This window comes from Leptidea sinapis, chromosome 4 (assembly GCF_905404315.1).
Source record: "Leptidea sinapis chromosome 4, ilLepSina1.1, whole genome shotgun sequence".
Taxonomy (NCBI): Eukaryota; Metazoa; Arthropoda; class Insecta; order Lepidoptera; family Pieridae; genus Leptidea; species Leptidea sinapis.
Genome location: NC_066268.1, coordinates 7,930,905 through 7,949,325, shown reverse-complemented (window position 1 = coordinate 7,949,325; position 18,421 = coordinate 7,930,905). Strand labels below are relative to the sequence as shown.

The window sequence follows — 18,421 nt, the reverse complement described above, 5'->3', positions numbered from 1 at the left end:
TGGATGATGCAGCTACTGTAATCAATAACTTTTTTATTAATTTACATTTACTTTTTTTGACTTACTCGTGTAACACATTGACTATTTGACGTTTGAGTGTGTCTGTTGCATCATTTTACATTTTACATATTATATTGTAATTTGAAATGATTTGTAAATCAATGTACTTAAATGTAAATCTTGATATAAAAGAGTGGCAATGAGTTTCTTGCTACTTCTTCTCATTAGCTCAACCCTTTACGAAGTAGCGGTAGATTCAATTAGAAAAATATTTTATTTATTTTTTGACATTTCTAAGTGTCATTTCCGTGACTTACGTGACTAAACTGATTTTGATTTGATTTGATTTATTTGCTAAAAGTAATATAATTTCTTATCCGCGCTCCTAGAGTTCGTTTCGTTAGGAATAGCTTACTCCACTTGTGCATTGTAGTTACTAACAATCGGCTTGTGGAAAATAAAAGTCCCCAGTCAAACCGTCTAGACGCCTTTGTAGGACAATATATATTGATCAAAATGTATTTTATATTCTCAGTAAATAAATAAATAATAAAATAAATCAAGTCTATGATTCAAAGTCAGATAAATTTAATTTAAATAGACTTAAACTGAGCGGTTTTGAATCGTTATTATCAACTTTTCATGTTGTAAAAGCATATACATCGCGCAATAAAAATCAAGGTAAAACTCGATTTAACCGGGCATAAGAAGTTTTTTTTTTTTTTATGGAATAGGAGGACAAACGAGCGTACGGGTCACCTGGTGTTAAGTGATCACCGCCGCCCACACTCTCCTGCAACACCAGAGGAATCACAAGAGCGTTGCCGGCCTTTAAGGAAGGTGTACGCGCTTTTCTTGAAGGTACCCATATCGTATCGTCCCGGAAACACCGCACACGGAAGCTCATTCCACAGCTTCGTGGTACGAGGAAGAAAGCTCCTTGAAAACCGCACTGTGGAGGACCGCCACACATCCAGATGGTGGGGATGAAATCCTAACTTGTGGCGTGTCGTGCGAAGGTGGAATTCGGCGGCAGGAATCAGGTTGAACAGCTCTTCGGAACACTCCCCGTGATAGATGCGGTAGAAAACACACAATGAAGCGACGTCTCTACGCAACGCCAAATGATCCAGCCGTTCACAGAGTACTGGGTTCCCGACAATTCGAGCTGCTCTGCGTTGCACGCGGTCAAATGGATCGAGCTGATACTGGGGTGCGCCAGACCAGAGATGACAGCAATACTCCATGTGAGGCCGGACCTGCGCTTTGTAGAGCGCTAGAATGTGGGCCGGCTTGAAATATTGCCGTGCTCTATTTATTTTACGTTTGTTCCGCGTGTTAACATTGTATTATTGTGTATCGTTAGATTACTGCCATTCTCTGGAGGAGGCATTCGCCTCACGGATTATCAATGAAATAAACGCCAGTAGACTCGAGTTTTGGAAGACCAGAGCCACACGGACCGTTTTCTTTTTGTATTCTTTTTTGCTTTTGTTTTTAAGATTAAGCTAGAATTTGTATTCATGTGTGGTAAAGTTTTTCTTCCGAATAAATTCATTTTCATTTTATTTCAAATTTTTTTTCTTGTATTATGATAATAATATCTAATTAAAAGGTTGTTTTGGTTCATAAAGTTAACAGAAACCTTATAAGTAATAACAATATGAACATTCAAGAATCAAAATGGTGTCTAGTCAGCATTATGTTGGTAATTAAAATTATTTTTATATTTTTAAATTTTTTTATTGCAAAAATTATTGCGTTAAATGTAGTAATATAAGATTTTTTTTATATATTTGTTTATTTTCTTTACGAAACGGCCCGCTATCGCACATGCCTTGACATTTCAAGGCTATATATGTTCATGGATATATTCTGTCATTTACATAGAATTACGTCAGGCCGGTGTAACTAGCCTTACAAAGACATAACAAATTTAATGTTCTATTTAATTGTTATTCAAATAACAAGGAAATAAAGTCTATTTAGATCTTCAAACGGAGACTGACAAAGAAATTATATTCTAAACTTATATAATTTACTAGCTGACCTAGCAAACGTTGTATTGCCGATATTAAAATCGCGATACAAAAGTATCTGTTGATCGTAGATGGGTGAAAATTTGAAGTTTTATGTATTTTTCTCATAATCAAACAAATTTAAAAAAAAATGTAAAAAAAAAATAAAAAAAAAAATTGGCGTGGACTACCCTTAACATTTAGGGGGATGAAAAATAGATGTTGTCCGATTCTCAGACCTACCCAATATGCACTCAAAATTTCATGAGAATCCGTCAAGCCGTTTCGAAGGAGTTTAACTACAAACACCGCGAAATGAAAATTTTAGATATTAGATATGTTTAAATAGAGCCTCTTGTTGCTACAAAACCGATGAAAATAGGCCAGGTTTATTACTTTAGTGTGCGTGACATGCTACGTCATACACTCGTGATTTATATGTCACTTTGTTATACAAAATTGTGTGCGTGCTTTGTTCTAACAAGAGGGTAACTGTTAACCTCAATTTTTATTTGATGTTTTCACAGTTGTCACAGTCTGTCTAGACAAATAAAATATGATCACTGTCTATAAATAGATTTCTAGACGTATAGATGATCTAAGACTCTATGCTATATCGCTAAAGTTACAGTGGTGTTTGTTAATATTAATCTTTATAAGTAGTGCACCATCCTGACTAGATTCGTTAAATAACTACTTACTGGTTAATTTTTGTTTTTTAGACTAAGTTTTTTTTTATGATAATAAGGGACAAGAGGAGCAGGTCATTCAGCTTATGGTAATTGATACGCCCTGCCCATTACAATGCAGTGCCGCTCATGATTCTTGAAAAACCCCAAAAATTCTGAATTCAAATTCAAATATTTTTATTCAAAATTGGATGTTACATCACTTATTGAAAGTCAAAAACTTCCACCCATTCCAAATTGAATGCCTCAGACCTGAGAAGAACGGGCGCAACAAACTCAGCGGGCTTTTTTTTCATCAAAAAAATATGTTTACAAAGTAATATTGTACCATTAATCTTATTATTTAATAGCCTGAGGGCGGTCACTCCATTCCCAATCTATGGTATCATTAAGAAAGTCATTTATGTTATAGTAACCTTTACCACAGAAACGTTTCTTAATAATTCTTTTGAATAACGTGATACTTTTGTTTTGAACATTTTCTGGGATCTTGTTATAAAAGCATATAGCATATACATCGCCCCACAAAAGACTTACTAACACGACTTAGCCGAAAAGTAGGCATTATAAGTTTATGTCTGTTCCTGGTGTTAACATTATGGTTATGACAGTTTCTAGTAAATTCACTTATGTGCCTATGTATAATGTATGTTACATTACATTATCAAGAATATATTGAGAAGCAACAGTCAAGATGTTAATTTCTTTGAATGTTTCTCTCAATTATTCTTTAGGACCTAGGTTATAAATAGCCCGAATAGCCCTCTTCTGCAGCACAAATATTGTATTAATATCGGCAGCGTTGCCCCATAGCAATATACCATAGGACATAATAATAAGTTAATTGTCTAATCTTTTTCACCGCGTATGCTGCAGAACTAAGTCTGCTCGCCAATCCTTCAATATGGGGGCCCCATTGTAATTTTGAATCTAGAGTTAAGCCAAGAAATATAGCAGATTCCACCGGTTCTATCACCTCTCCGTTTAACAAAACACTTGCATCTACATTTTTGACATTTGGTACGGTAAATTTAATGTATTTAGTATTCTTGCTATTTAACAATAGGTTATTAGCGCTAAACCAGTACACGATGTCAGATAGAATATTGTTCACTTCGTCATACATAGCTAGGTTTCTTTTCACTTTGAAAATTAGTGAAGTGTCGTCCGCAAACAATACTACCTTATGTTTTTCCTCTATAAGATTAGGAATATCATTTATGTAGGTAAGGAAGAGGAACGGTCCAAGAATAGACCCTTGTGGTACCTCCATACTGAGAGGAGTCCTGGAGATCTCCTGCCATTCACGTCAACTTTCTGAATTCTATTGTTTAGATATGAAGTTAGAAGATCGGGCGCAGTTCCTTTTATGCCATGGTGGTATAGCTTCCTGACCAGCGTTGAATGTTAAACACAGTCAAAAGCCTTAGATAAATCACAGAAGATGCCAAGTGCATTCTGAGATTCCTCCCAGGCATCAAAAATATTCTTGATTAGCTCAAAACCTGCGTCCTTTGTTGAACGTCCCCTAGTAAAGCCAAATTGTTTCAAATGAAGTAACTTATGAGAGTTAAAGTAAGTAAGCATTAGGCTTAAAATTATTTTTTCAAAAATTTTACTAAGTGTCGGCAAAACCAACACAGGACGACAGTTTTTTTCATGTCAAGAGAATTAAAAGTTATAATTATTTCTCCAGGTCTAACAAAACTAAAATTTAAATTTTGTTGGCATTCTCTAACATTTTCCAGAAGAAGTGACTCAGCAACACTGGTGGAGGAAACAAGAGTGCTGGTGATAGAAACTGGAATGTCGAAAAAAAATTCTTAAAAGCAGAAGCAACTTCCTGCTGAAATTGAATTATAGTATTGTTTATTGATAGATTGTATTCAATGTTGCGGTCTTTCACTCTTCCAGATTCCCAGTTAAACACATTCCAAGTCATCTTTATTTTATTCGGTGTATTTTTAATTATCAGAGACTTATATAGACATATGCAATATGACATGCATAGACTTTGCAATAGAACAAACACTTTTAAATAATTTAGAGTATTTTTTAACATACTCGAGAAAAGATGCATCATGATTATAATATAGCCTTTGTTTGCTCCTGTAAATGCCAGCTGTTGCCCAATCATTAAATGACAAGAGACCACCTGATTTGACTGTCTTAGAAGTAAATATAGAAGCAAACTCTGTTTTAATTATTTTAAATAACATATATACATACATACATTTCATTGGGATTAATATTATAATTCAATAAATCCAAATTTGAGAGTTTAACTGACACATTACCTCTATATTTCTCCATTCGCCTATTATTCACGGGAAGAAACATAAACTTTTTAATTTTAGTAGGTACATTTTTTGACCTCAATATTAAAAGAGGCTAACTGACCAAAGTGGTCTGAACTCAGTTTGTTTATTATTGCCTGAGAAATGGGTTTATAATTGGAAAATGTGTTATCAATACATTTTTTGGATGTGCCGGTTACTCTAGTAGGCTCTTAAGAAAATATTGGTTAAATCATATGATTTGAACAAAGATCTGAATCTAATACTGGTGGTGGATTTTTCTTACAAATTAAAATTCAAATCACCACATATCATGATATACTACTTCGACTTACACAATTTTAATAAAACCTCCTCCAATACACTTTAAAATAATTCATATACTGCATCTGGGGGTCTGTATATACTAGCACCAATGGCGCGCTCGAGCTCTGCACAGGCTATTTCAATGGTACGTTCAACAGAGAGGCCTACAATACCTTCGCGTTCTTTGAATTGAAATAATTTACTTACAAGTATGAGAGAACCACCACGTGTAGCCTTTTCTCTGCAAAACGCACTTGCCACCTGATGACCACTGAAGTTAAAGATGAGCTCATATTTTCTGAGCCAGTGCTCTGTTAAACATAATCTATGTATATCTTTATGATTCATAAATAACTCCAGTTCAAGTTCTTTACCAAATAATCCTTGCATGTTTTGGTGCATCAGATTTGCAATTTTACAATTATCACTTATTCTAGTACATGTTAAATTACTTGTTTTTACACTGCTAGAGGAGTCCCTTATTGTCTTATTCTTTAATTTTTTGGAAAATATTCCAAATCTTTACCTACATTAATACTCTGCTCAATAGAAGCAGTGGTTATTAAATTATTACTCTCCTCAATAGAAGCGGAGTCCAAAAAGTTATCACACTGCTCAATAGAAGCAGTCCTTATCAACTTACAACTAACCTGCTCAAAAGAAGCAGTAAGTAGACGGGATTGCCAAATACTTGGCGGTGTTATAAAATAAATAATATGATAGCGATTTTGCTATCTGTCTTTTATAGAAATTAGATAGGTGTAACCTATTAGATGTCAATATATTACATTTTTTATAATTAATTATATTATTTATGTCTATTCTCTGTATTTTACTAGATAATTTATTATCATTACATGTCAAATAATTAGAATGAGACAATAGGGTTAACATATTGTTCAAATTATATCTTATTTTGTTTTCCTGTGGCAAATCAGGCATGTATGGAAATGTGAATATTATAAGATTTTCTATTTTTAAGCTATTTAAGTCACTGTATAGTTTTTGTAATTTTTTTTTTATTTAAATTACCTCTTCTCCCAATCATTACAATAATAGAATGGCACTACAACTGCGCTCGTCACCTTGGGATTTAAGGCGTTAGGTCTCATTTGTCCAGCAATTTAAATAGCTACGGCGCCCTTCAGACCGAAACACAGTAATGCTCACACATTACTGCTTCACGGCAGAAATAGGGGCCGTTGTGGTACCCATAATATGACATGCATAGACTTTGCAATAGAACAAACACTTTTAAATAATTTAGAGTATTTTTTAACATACTCGAGAAAAGATGCACCATGATTATATACTGATCTCTCACTATATAGTTCATATAGCCTTTGTTTGCTCCTATAAATGCCAGCTGTTGCCCAATCATTAAATGACAAGAGACCACCTGATTTGACTGTCTTAGAAGTAAATATAGAAGCAAACTCTGATTTAATTATTTAAAATAACATATATACATACATACATTTCATTGGGATTAATATTATATTTCAATAAATCCAAATTTGAGAGTTTAACTGACACATTACCTCTATATTTCTCCATTCGCCTATTATTCACGGGAAGAAACATAAACTTTTTAATTTTAGTAGGTACATTTTTTGACCTCAATATTAAAAGAGGCTAACTGACCAAAGTGGTCTGAACTCAGTTTGTTTATTATTGCCTGAGAAATGGGTTTATAATTGGAAAATGTGTTATCAATACATTTTTTGGATGTGCCGGTTACTCTAGTAGGCTCTTAAGAAAATATTGGTTAAATCATATGATTTGAACAAAGATCTGAATCTAATACTGGTGGTGGATTTTTCTTACAAATTAAAATTCAAATCACCACATATCATGATATACTTCTTCGACTTACATAATTTTAATAAAACCTTCTCCAATACACTTTCAAATAATTCATATACTGCATCTGGGGGTCTGTATATACTAGCACCAATGGCGCGCTCGAGCTCTGCACAGGCTATTTCAATGGTACGTTCAACAGAGAGGCCTACAATACCTTCGCGTTCATTGAATTGAAATAATTTACTTACAAGTATGAGAGAACCACCACGTGTAGCCTTTTCTCTGCAAAACGCACTTGCCACCTAATGACCACTGAAGTTAAAGATGAGCTCTCCAGTTCAAGTTCTTTACCAAATAATCCTTGCATGTTTTGGTGCATCAGATTTGCAATTTTACAATTATCACTTATTCTAGTACATGTTAAATTTCTTGTTTTTACACTGCTAGAGGAGTCCCTTATTGTAATTTTTTGGAAAATATTCCAAATCTTTACTTACATTAATACTCTGCTCAATAGAAGCAGTGGTTATTAAATTATTACTCTCCTCAATAGAAGCGGAGTCCAAAAAGTTATCACATTGCTCAATAGGAGCAGTCCTTATCAACTTACAACTAACCTGCTCAAAAGAAGCAGTAGACGGGATTGCCAAATACTTGGCTGTGTTATAAAATAAATAATATGATAGCGATTTTGCTATCTGTCTTTTATAGAAATTAGATAGGTGTAACCTATTAGATGTCAATATATTACATTTTTTATAATTAATTATATTATTTATGTCTATTCTCTGTATTTTACTAGATAATTTATTATCATTACATGTCAAATAATTAGAATGAGACAATAGGGTTAACATATTGTTCAAATTATATCTTATTTTGTTTTCCTGTGGCAAATCAGGCATGTATGGAAATGTGAATATTATAAGATTTTCTATTTTTAAGCTATTTAAGTCACTGTATAGTTTTTGTAATTTTTTTTTATTTAAATTACCTCTTCTCCCAATCATTACAATAATAGAATGGCACTACAACTGCGCTCGTCACCTTGGGATATAAGGCGTTAGGTCTCATTTGTCCAGCAATTTCAATAGCTAGGGCGCCCTTCAGACCGAAACACAGTAATGCTCAGACATTACTGCTTCACGACAGAAATAGGGCCGTTGTGGTACCCATAATCCAGCCGGCATCATCTGCAAAGGAGCCTCCCACTGGTAATAATAGTACCTACGCTCTTAAAGATCTCTGCCTAAAACTGATAATAACTCCGGAACTCCCTTCATAGTAACACAGCAGTAAAAGTACCTCTCGTTCTCTTTTATCCCGGGACCGTAAAAGGATTTATTATAAGACTTTATAATACCTAAAGCTGCGCATAATCTTTATTTTCGAACCACCTTATCATTGTTAAATAATTTAATCTGTTTGTCTAAGATGAGTATTTGTGGAGCTGAAGATTAAATACGATAACCAAAACCTCGGTTACAATCTTCCGTCTACATAATTTATGCAATATTAATGATGTTTTCTGTTTAGTTGTACTGATTACATACTAAACTCTATATCTATCTAAGTGTAAAAAGTATTTATTCAAACAAAACAAATCTTATAATTAAATTTACAATACTATAACTACATAAATTTAAAACTATCATTACGTGGAAGCGTATCAAGAATACTGGCAGCATTTCCGCGATAGATAGCTAGGCTGTTCCGTTGGCCGAAATAGCTGCCAGCGCTACGGTTTCCAGTTGCCTTATTAAGGCGCGAAGATAGTACTTTGTACATTCTCCACGCCTCTGGGCTCCACGGGCCAAGTGTCTCGACACCAAACGGCACAAAGATGTATGACTCACTGAGACCGACATATTTGCGAATGAGTCTATAATTCGACATTTCAGTTTTTTCGTCTTATTTATGATTATTTTTTTATGATTATAGCCGTCATCTGTCAATCTATCAATGACTGTACGTTTCATTCAATCGAGTGAATCGGTTTTTTCTTAGAGACTTTCGCTAAGCTAGCTTACATCATATATCCATTCCTATCTGTGAAAACTTTTAATTGTCCTTCTGTAACTATGTATGTCACTTATATTTTTTAACCTAGCTGTAAGTTTTCCAAAAAAATTAAAATAAAATAAAAATTAAAAACGGTATACAACAAAGCGGCCCGAACCTACGTGTAAAAGCTTAGCTTCAAAAAGCAATATTTATTTATGGCTTAATTAATCAATCATTTATACAGCCACAATCAGTTAAATAAGTACTTTATTGAATCTTTGAAAAAGTCTATACTCTATGATCTTAAAAAGCATTGTTTAGCGTACTATAATGTCGTCAACAAAGCACAGTTGTTTTGCTGGTAACAGACAACTAAATTTGGGTTAGGTATGGTAGCTTCATACAAATATTTTCGTGTAACGTTAGAAAATCTGACGCAGAACACATTTATTTTATTAACACATTGATTAATTATTAAGTCATACAGGACTTAATAATTAATCAATAAAACTTATGTGTATTTTTCTACTCCTCTACTTTTACATATAATTTGCCAAGATTCTGCTTGGTATATTTTGTAGTTTTCAATTTTCCTGCGTTGGCTGTATCTTTCCTTTATTTCCATTTTCAGTCTATCCCTTTGCCATTGTTTGAAGGAAAAATGAAACCACTCACCAGAAATAAGTATGAATATTATAAGAACATTTTCGTTTAAGCGGTCACTGGAAAGCTTTTGATAGTTATTTGTTTGTACACGGTACACTTGATAAGCGTACGGGTCACCTGGTGTTAAGTGATCACCGTCGCCCACATTCTGTTGCAATAAACACCAAAGGAAGCACAGGAGCGTTGCCGGCCTTTAAGGAAGGTGTACGCGTTTTGTTTGAAGGTACCCGTATCAGTACGAAGGTATGTCGTATCGTCTCCGACAGACAGACACACATGACGAATCTATAAGGTTCCGTTTTTTGCCATCTGCATACGGAACCCTTAAAAGTAATTTTGTACTTTTGGTACGAAAACATAACACCGAAATGCGCTCGGAAACTCGAGTTAGTTAAGTGGTTGGTTGTCAATCCCTCACCGCAACGCACGTTCTCACCGCGTGGTGCTTTTAATCCAGTCATAAGCTGTTTTCTTGTTAATTTTATCACATTATTTTATCAAAGCAATTGTTTGTGTAGTTGTTATTAAATTTTTAAAGGTTCTTACTGAATAAAACTGGTATAGTTATAAGGAAATGCAACTGTGGTTTATTTTTACGTACTTATGTGTTATCTTGATAACATTAGTTATACAAAGTAGTAAGGCTTAGCCTATCTATCACACTAGTAATCATTTTATTTATATATAACTGTTTATTACACTATTCAAAGATTATGATATTTGCTCAACTATTTGGACATTAAAATTAGTTAATAATCCAATTTTATAATATAATAACTGATGCCCCCGACTTCGTCGGCGTAGATAAAGGGTTTATAATAAATTCAATCGCTTGGCCACTGGGCTTCATCATCAATCAATCATCAGCCGGAAGACGTCCACTGTTGGACAAAGGCCTCCCCCAAAGTTTTCCACGACGATCGGTCCTGAAATAGCCTCATCCAACGTATTCCGGTGATCTTGACCAGACCGTCGCGCCGGCCATCTTGTGGGGGGCCTACCAACACTGCGTCTTCGGCTGTTAACTGCCCCAACGGCCATCTGTCCATCGAACTATGTGTCCTGCCCAGTACCACTTCAGTTTTGCTATCATTTGGCCTTTGTCGGTAACTTTGGTTCTACTACGGATCTTCTCATTTCAGATTCGATCTCGCAGGGAAACTCCGAGCAAAGCCCTCTCCATTGCCCTCTTAGCAACCATGAGCTGTTTCATAAGGCCCTTAGTTAGCGACCACGTCAGGGTCTGGGCTTTGTAGCACTGTTGAAAAGTAGATCTACGCCGCCATCTTGAACTGCCAACCACCGCTCAATATTTCAAAGACCTATCACGATCACGAGGTTGATGCATAAAATGTATTAATATATATTTATAAGTACATTTTATTAGGTACTTTTTATTCAGTATTTCATATTTAAAACGCTTTTTAATCGACTTCAAGAAGGAGGAGGTTCTCAATTCAATCGGTATTTTTTGACCAATCACTCTGAGATTTATGGTCCGATTTACATAATTCTTCTTTATTTCGATGCAGAATAAATGCCATTTAGTAACTAGGACTAAACTAAACTAAGTTTGGCCCAGTAGTTTTCATTTTATGAAATTTTTTGTCTATGTGGATGATATAATTGTTTTTGTGTACGGCTTTTTTAGGTGTTTTCATTCAGGATGATTATAAATTATTATTATTAACTGACTCTAATAAATTAAAAATAAATAAAACTACGTTTAAAAAATCGACTTCAAAAATTGAAAAGTATCAAATAACTAAAAATTTAATATAATACACCTATTATGCATACCTTTAATATAAATAAAATACTTTTATTCGTATCCCAGCTGCTATCATCAAATACTCCTGTTTATCATAAAATATCCATTGAAACTTAAGGCTAATCTTGTGGTTTCTGTTTAAGCTAATCTAGTAATTTCTGTTTTTTATTTCGTTACAATTACTATAAGAAACTGACTTACATTAAAATATTTTGTTTTCAGTGAATCTCAATGTATTGGCAACCGGCGTCAGTCTGGCATGGTCATCACCCATGCTGGTCAAACTACAAGATCCAGAGAAAACGCCACTCTCACGACCTTTGACGGATGCTGAGGCTTCATGGGTCGTTTCATTGGGGTTTATTTTAGCTGCTGGGTGTAAGTTGCATTGCTGCATATACTGCAGACTTGACTACTACATTTTATTATACAAATTTTTATTAAATACGTTTTTAATTACCAAAAAATCGGGCAATATTGTATTTTGTGTAATGTGAACAGCTTACAAGAACGTGAACAATTACATATTTTTTTATGGAATAGGAGGACAAACGAGCGTACGGGTCACCTGTTGTTAAGTGATCACCGCCGCCCACAATCTCTTGCCAGAGGATTCACGGGTACGTTGCCGGCCTTTAAGGAAGATGTACGCGCTTTTTTTGAAGGTACCCATGTCGTATCGTCCCGGAAACACCGCACAAGGAAGTTCATTCCACAGTTTTGTGGTAGGTGGGAGAAAACTCCTTGAAAACAGCACTGTGGAAGACCGCCACACATTCAGATGGTGGGGATGATATCCTAACTTGTGGCATGTCGTGAGAAGGTGGAATTCGGCGGCAGGAATCCGGTTAAACAGCTCTTCGGAACACTCCCCGTGATAAATGCGGTATAAAACACACAATGAAGCGACATTTCTACGCAACGCCAAGTGATCCAGACATTCACAGAGCACTGGGTCCCCGACATTTCGAGATGCACTACGTTAGACGCGGTCGAATGAATCGAGCTGATACTGGGGTGCGCCAGACCAGAGATGACAGTAATACTCCATGTGTGGCCGGACCTGCGCTTTGTAGAGCGCTAGAATGTGGGCCGGCTTGAAGTATTGCCGTGCTCTATTAATGACGCCCAGCTTCTTCGAAGCCAATTTGGCTTTGCCCTCCAGATGGCCACGAAATTGGCAATCATTCGAGATTTCGAGACCCAGTATTCCGATACTAGGCGAGGCTTTAAGGGAAGTGCTGTCGAAGAGCGGTGATACGACAAATGGGGTTTTTTGGGCCATTCCGCGACCTCGATAGAAGACACAAGTTTGTCCCGGCACTACTCGACGATTTCCCGAGAGAGACCTGGTTGGTCCGTGTATATGGCATCGCCCGTGCTGTCGTCTGCATAGCAATGTATGTTGGAGGTGTCCAACATATCATTGATATGCAGAAGAAATAGCGTGGGAGATAGCACACAGCCTTGGGGCACTGCAGCATTTACGGGCTTCGGGAAGTCCACTTGCACAAGTTCTCGGGAAGCCCAAATGATGGAAGTTTTGAGAGGAGTGCCTTGTGCCATTCACGATCAAAGGGCTTCGCTATATCCAGGCTAACTGCCAGGCCTTCCCCCTTGCTTTCGTGTGTTAGGTATACCAGAAGATCACCTGCCGATCGACCATGGCGAAAGCCGTACTGTCGGTTGTTGATCAACTGGTGACCCTTTAGATATACCGAGAGCTGGCGGCTGATTATGCTCTTCATGATTTTAGAGAGCAGGGAGGTAATAGCAATAGGCCTGTAGTTTGCCGGATCCAAACTGTCTCCTTTTTTTTGGATCGGATGAACAAGGGCTGACTTCCACGAGTCAGGGACTACGCCTTTTGAAAAAGATTGCCGGAATAAACGCGTTAGCATCGGCGTCAACTCAGGGGCTCACGTTCTAAGCACTATTGGAGAAATGCCATCCGGCCCACTAGACATCCTGACGTCCAACGAAAACAGAGCTCGGCTAACAGTTTTCTGTCTGAACTGTACTTCAGGCATAGAGCTCTGACACCGCGGGTTGGTGGCGGTGTTTTTCCGTCGTCGTCAAGAGTCGAGTTGGAGGCAAAAAGAGCGCACAAGAGATCAGTTTTCACTTTTGCCGTATGGGCCAGGGTGTCATTTCTCATGTGCAACGGCGGCAGGGACGGCTGGTTGAAGTTACCAGGAGCAGCTTTCGACAACGACCAGAACTTGCGTGTTCCGGTCGGGTAAATGGAAAGCTGCTTGCCGATTTTGACAACGTGCTTCAATTTCACACGGGTGATTTGCCGCTTAAATATCTGGAGGCATGGTTATATTTCCTCTTAAGAACTTTGCAGGTCGGATCCTTTGTGCACAGCGCCGCAACCCAAGTTCGATACGTCTGATGTTCGATGTTTTTTGCAGTCAGATGCTGCTTTAACTGACGCATCGAACCAGGGCTGTGATCTGCCACCGATGGGTACTACAGAGCAATGGTATAAAAATATCCATGCCCTGTAGTATCACATCGGCTACTGCAACGGCGCAGGCACTAGGATCATCCGAAGGGAAACAAACCTTGCCCCAAGGTTAGTATGAATAAAAGGAACGCATCCTATCCCAATCTGCTGACTTGTAGTGCCAAACGCGGCGGTCGCTGGTGGTATGCGACGTTGGCGTCGGATAGGCACTACACTCCTGACCAGGCAATGGTCGTACGTTCCGAGAGGGGCGTCGACAAAGACCTGGTAACCATCGGGATGTGAAGTCAGCAGAAGATCCAATAAGGACGGCATGTGGCTATCCACATCCGGGAGCTGCGTTGGCAACTCAACCAATGGGGACAGACCATACGCCAATGCAAAATTATGCACAGATCGCCCTGCGTAGTCTGTGGTGAGTGATCCAAGCCATTCGGCATTGTGCCCGTTGAAATCACCCAAGACTACGATTTCAGCGGAGGGGATCTGTGCAAGCACGCAAGCAACGCAGCCCATGAGATGATCGGTTTCTGCGTTACCACTATGGGACCTGTAGACACACGCATAGATGCGGACGCGGTCCTCTAAATCTACGCGCAGCCAGAAAGTAGACAGGGCCCTACCCTCAAAATTGCCGAGACGGCGACAGCAGATATCCTCCCTAACGTACACACATACCCCGGCATGAGGCAAAAAAATTTTGCTCAATTGTACCCGGGGTATGTTAAATATGACGTATCGCTAGGACGAGATATCTGCGTCTCCGTAAGGAAACACAAGAACGGCTCACCGTCTCAAGGTGGTGGTGAACGGCGTTTAAATTGGAGTGAATTCCCCTGATATTAAAAAAGTCCACGTTGAGCGTGGAGCGGGGTGCCGTGGTGTTACTGCCTTGTCCTCGTCCTCGGTCATGCGCGGTTCTGTGCGAGATATACGCTTATAAGACAATAGGGGACTCCTCTAACAATATAAATACACAATGTACAAGTAATAGTAAACATAATAATTGTAAAGTTATAAGCCTGATGCACCAAAATATGCAAGGATTGCTAGGTAAAGAACTGGAACTGGAGTTACTAATGAACCATGAAAATATTGATATCTTATATCTTACTGAACACTGGCTTAGAAAATATGAGCTCATTTTTAACTCCAGTGGTCATCGGTTGGCAAGTGTGTTTAGCAGAGAAAAGGCAACACGTGGCAGCTCTCTTATACTTATAAGTATATCATTTAAATTCAAAGACCGTAAAGATATTGTGGGCCTCTCTGTTGAACGTACCATTGAAATAGCCTGTGCAGAGCTCGAGCGCGCCATTGGTGCTAGTATATACAGACCCCCAGATGCAGAATATGAATTATTTGAAAGTGTATTGGAGGAGGTTCTATCAAAATTATCAGAATCTAAGAAATATATTATGATTTGTGGTGACTTTAATATTAACTTATTAGAAAAATCCACCACAAGTATTAGATTCAAATGTTTGTTTAAATCATATAATTTATCAAATATTTTCTTAGAACCTACTAGAGTAACCAGCACCTCTAAAAGCTGTATTGATAATATTTTTACTTATTATAAACCTATTTCTCAATCAATAATTAGTAAACTGAGCTCAGACTACTTTGGTCAACTAGCCTCTTTTAATATTGAAGGGAACAAATGTACTTCAGCTAAAAAGTTTATGTTTGTTCCGGTAAACAATAGACGAATGGAGAAATATTGAGGCAATGTTTCAGAAAAACTCTCAAACTTGTATTTGAATTATAACAGTACTCCAAATGAGATGTATGGTAAGTTATTTAAAATAATAAAAACAGAGTTTGCTTCTATATTTACTTCAAAGACAGTCAACTCGGGTGGTCTCTTCTCATTTAACAACTGGTCAACAGCTGGTATTCATAGGAGCAGACAACGGTTATATGAACTATATAGTGAGAGATCATCATGTAATCATGATGCATCTTTCCTTGTATATGTGAAAAATTATTCAAAATTATTTAAGAAAGTATGTACTATTGCTAAGTCAATGCATATTAGAGAAATAATTAAAAATGCTTCAAATAAAATAAAAATTACTTGGAAAGTTATTAACTGGGAATCTGGAAGAGCGAAAGACTGCAAGTTTGAATATAATCTAATAATAAACAATACAAAAATCCACTCTGAGCAGGAAGTAGCATCTGCTTTTGAGAATTTTTTTTCTGACATTCTAGTTTCCATCTCAAGCACCCTTGTCTCCTCCGCCAGTGTTGCCGAGTCACTTCTTTTGGAAAATGTTAAGGAATGTAAACAAAATTTCAAATTCAGTGTTGTTAGCCCAGCAGAAATAATTAAAACTTTCAGATCCTTAGAAAAAAAAAAACTGCTGATATATGGGGCATATCTGTAAAAATAATAAGTTCTGTTATTGACGTCATAGCACCATATCTAGCACTAGTTTTTAATAGCTGTATTGAACATGGCGTGTTTCCTGACCTTCTAAAGTATAGTAAAATTACACCAATATTTAAATCGGGACTCACTTCTGACCCGAATAACTATCACCCTGTTTCGGTGTTGCCGACCCTTAGTAAAATTTTTGAAAAAATAATTTTAAGCCATTAGCTTACTCACTTTAACACTTATAAGTTACTTCATATAAAACAATTTGGCTTTACTAGGGGACGCTCGACTACGGATGCAGGTGTTGAACTCATCAGGAATATTTTTGAGGCCTGGGAGGAATCACAGAATGCACTTGGTAACTTCTGTGATTTATCTAAGGCTTTTGATTGTGTTCAACATTCAACGCTGGTCAGGAAGCTATGCCACTATGGTATAAGAGGATCTGCACTCGATCTTCTGATCTCATATTTAAATAATAGGATTCAGAGGGTCGAGGTGAATGGCAGGAGATCTCCTAGGACTCCTCTCGGTATGGGGGTACCACAAGGGTCTATTCTTGGACCCTTCCTCTTCCTAATTTATATAAATGATCTACCTAACCTTGTAGAAAAAAAACACAAGGTGGTATTGTTTGCGGATGACACTTCACTTATATTCAAAGTGAAACGAAGCCAAGTTTGATATGACGAAGTAAACAATGCTCTATCTGACATCGTGTACTGGTTTAGCGCCAATAACTTATTGTTAAATAATCATAAAACCAAATATATTAAATTCACCGCGCCAAATGTCAAAAATGTAGATGCGAATATTTTATTGAATGGAGAGGTGGTAAAACCAGTGGAATCTGCTATATTTCTTGGCATTACCCTTGATTCCAAATTGCAGTGGGGCCCCCATATTGAAGGATTGGTGAATAGGCTTAGTTCTGCAGCATATGCGGTTAAGAAAATCAGACAGGTAACTGACATAGATACGGCGAGATTAGTATACTTTAGTTATTTTCATAGTATTATGTCCTATGGTATATTGTTATGGGGCAGTGCGGCCGATATTAATACTACCTTTGTGCTGCAGAAGAGGGCTATTCGCGCGATTTATAAACCTAGGTTATAACGTAAAGAATCATTAAGAGAAAAATTTTAAGAAATAAACATTTTGACTGTTGCTTCTCAATACATTTTTGACAATGTTTTGTATGTTCATAAGCACATTGAGGAATTTTCTTGAAACTGTGACATTCATATTGTTAACACGAGGAACAAACATAAACTTGTTATGCCTACTACTCGGTTGGGTTGAGTTAGTAAGTCTTTTGTTGGGCGATGTATATGCTTCTACAATATGATCCCAGAAAATGTACAAAACAAATGTGTTACAAAATTTAAAAGAAGTGTTGTAAAACGTTTGTGTGGGAAAGGTTAATATAGCATTAACGATTTTCTTAATGACACCACGGACTGGGATTAAAGCGAACACCCTCAGGCTCTTTAATTATAAATGTTTCTTGTACGATATTACATTGTAATCCATATTTTACATAAAAAAAAAGCCCGCTGAGTTTCTTGCGCCCATTCTTCTCAGGTCTGAGGCAGTCTCTTTTGAATGGGTGGTAGATTTTGACGTTCAATAAGTGATTATAAATCCTATTTTGAATAAAAATATTTGAATTGGATTTTGAATTTGAATTTGTGCCCTCCCCAGAATACGAAGGGCAGGCCGAGCGAGAGTTCTCGGGGAGGGATTCTCCGGCTCTGGTTGAGCCGGTACCCTCCTGGGGTAATTTCTTTTTTAAGACCGCTCTCATATTTTGTTGGGGGGAGGGGGGAGGGGAGGGATAGCTTCCGGTCCTCGATACTAACCTATGCGAAACATAGCGGCACTGGGCCGCTACTTCACGCCGGTATTCTGTGCGAGTGTGGTAATTAACCCGGACGAGTCTGGCCCGATTGTGCTGACGTCATAAGACGGCAGCGTGACTCTCCCACTTCTAAAAAGCCCT

General features: G+C 37.2%; 1 protein-coding gene across 2 annotated transcripts in view; it reads left to right on the top strand.

The window, feature by feature from the left end:
* Positions 1 to 18,421, top strand: part of LOC126979747 (facilitated trehalose transporter Tret1-like) — a 71,127-nt gene that overhangs the window by 41,464 nt on the left and 11,242 nt on the right. For both annotated transcript variants that reach the window (XM_050829260.1, XM_050829259.1), the window contains exon 2: positions 11,780 to 11,935. In XM_050829260.1, coding sequence (XP_050685217.1) covers positions 11,780 to 11,935 — 156 coding nt within the window. The remainder of the gene's footprint in view (positions 1 to 11,779; positions 11,936 to 18,421) is intronic.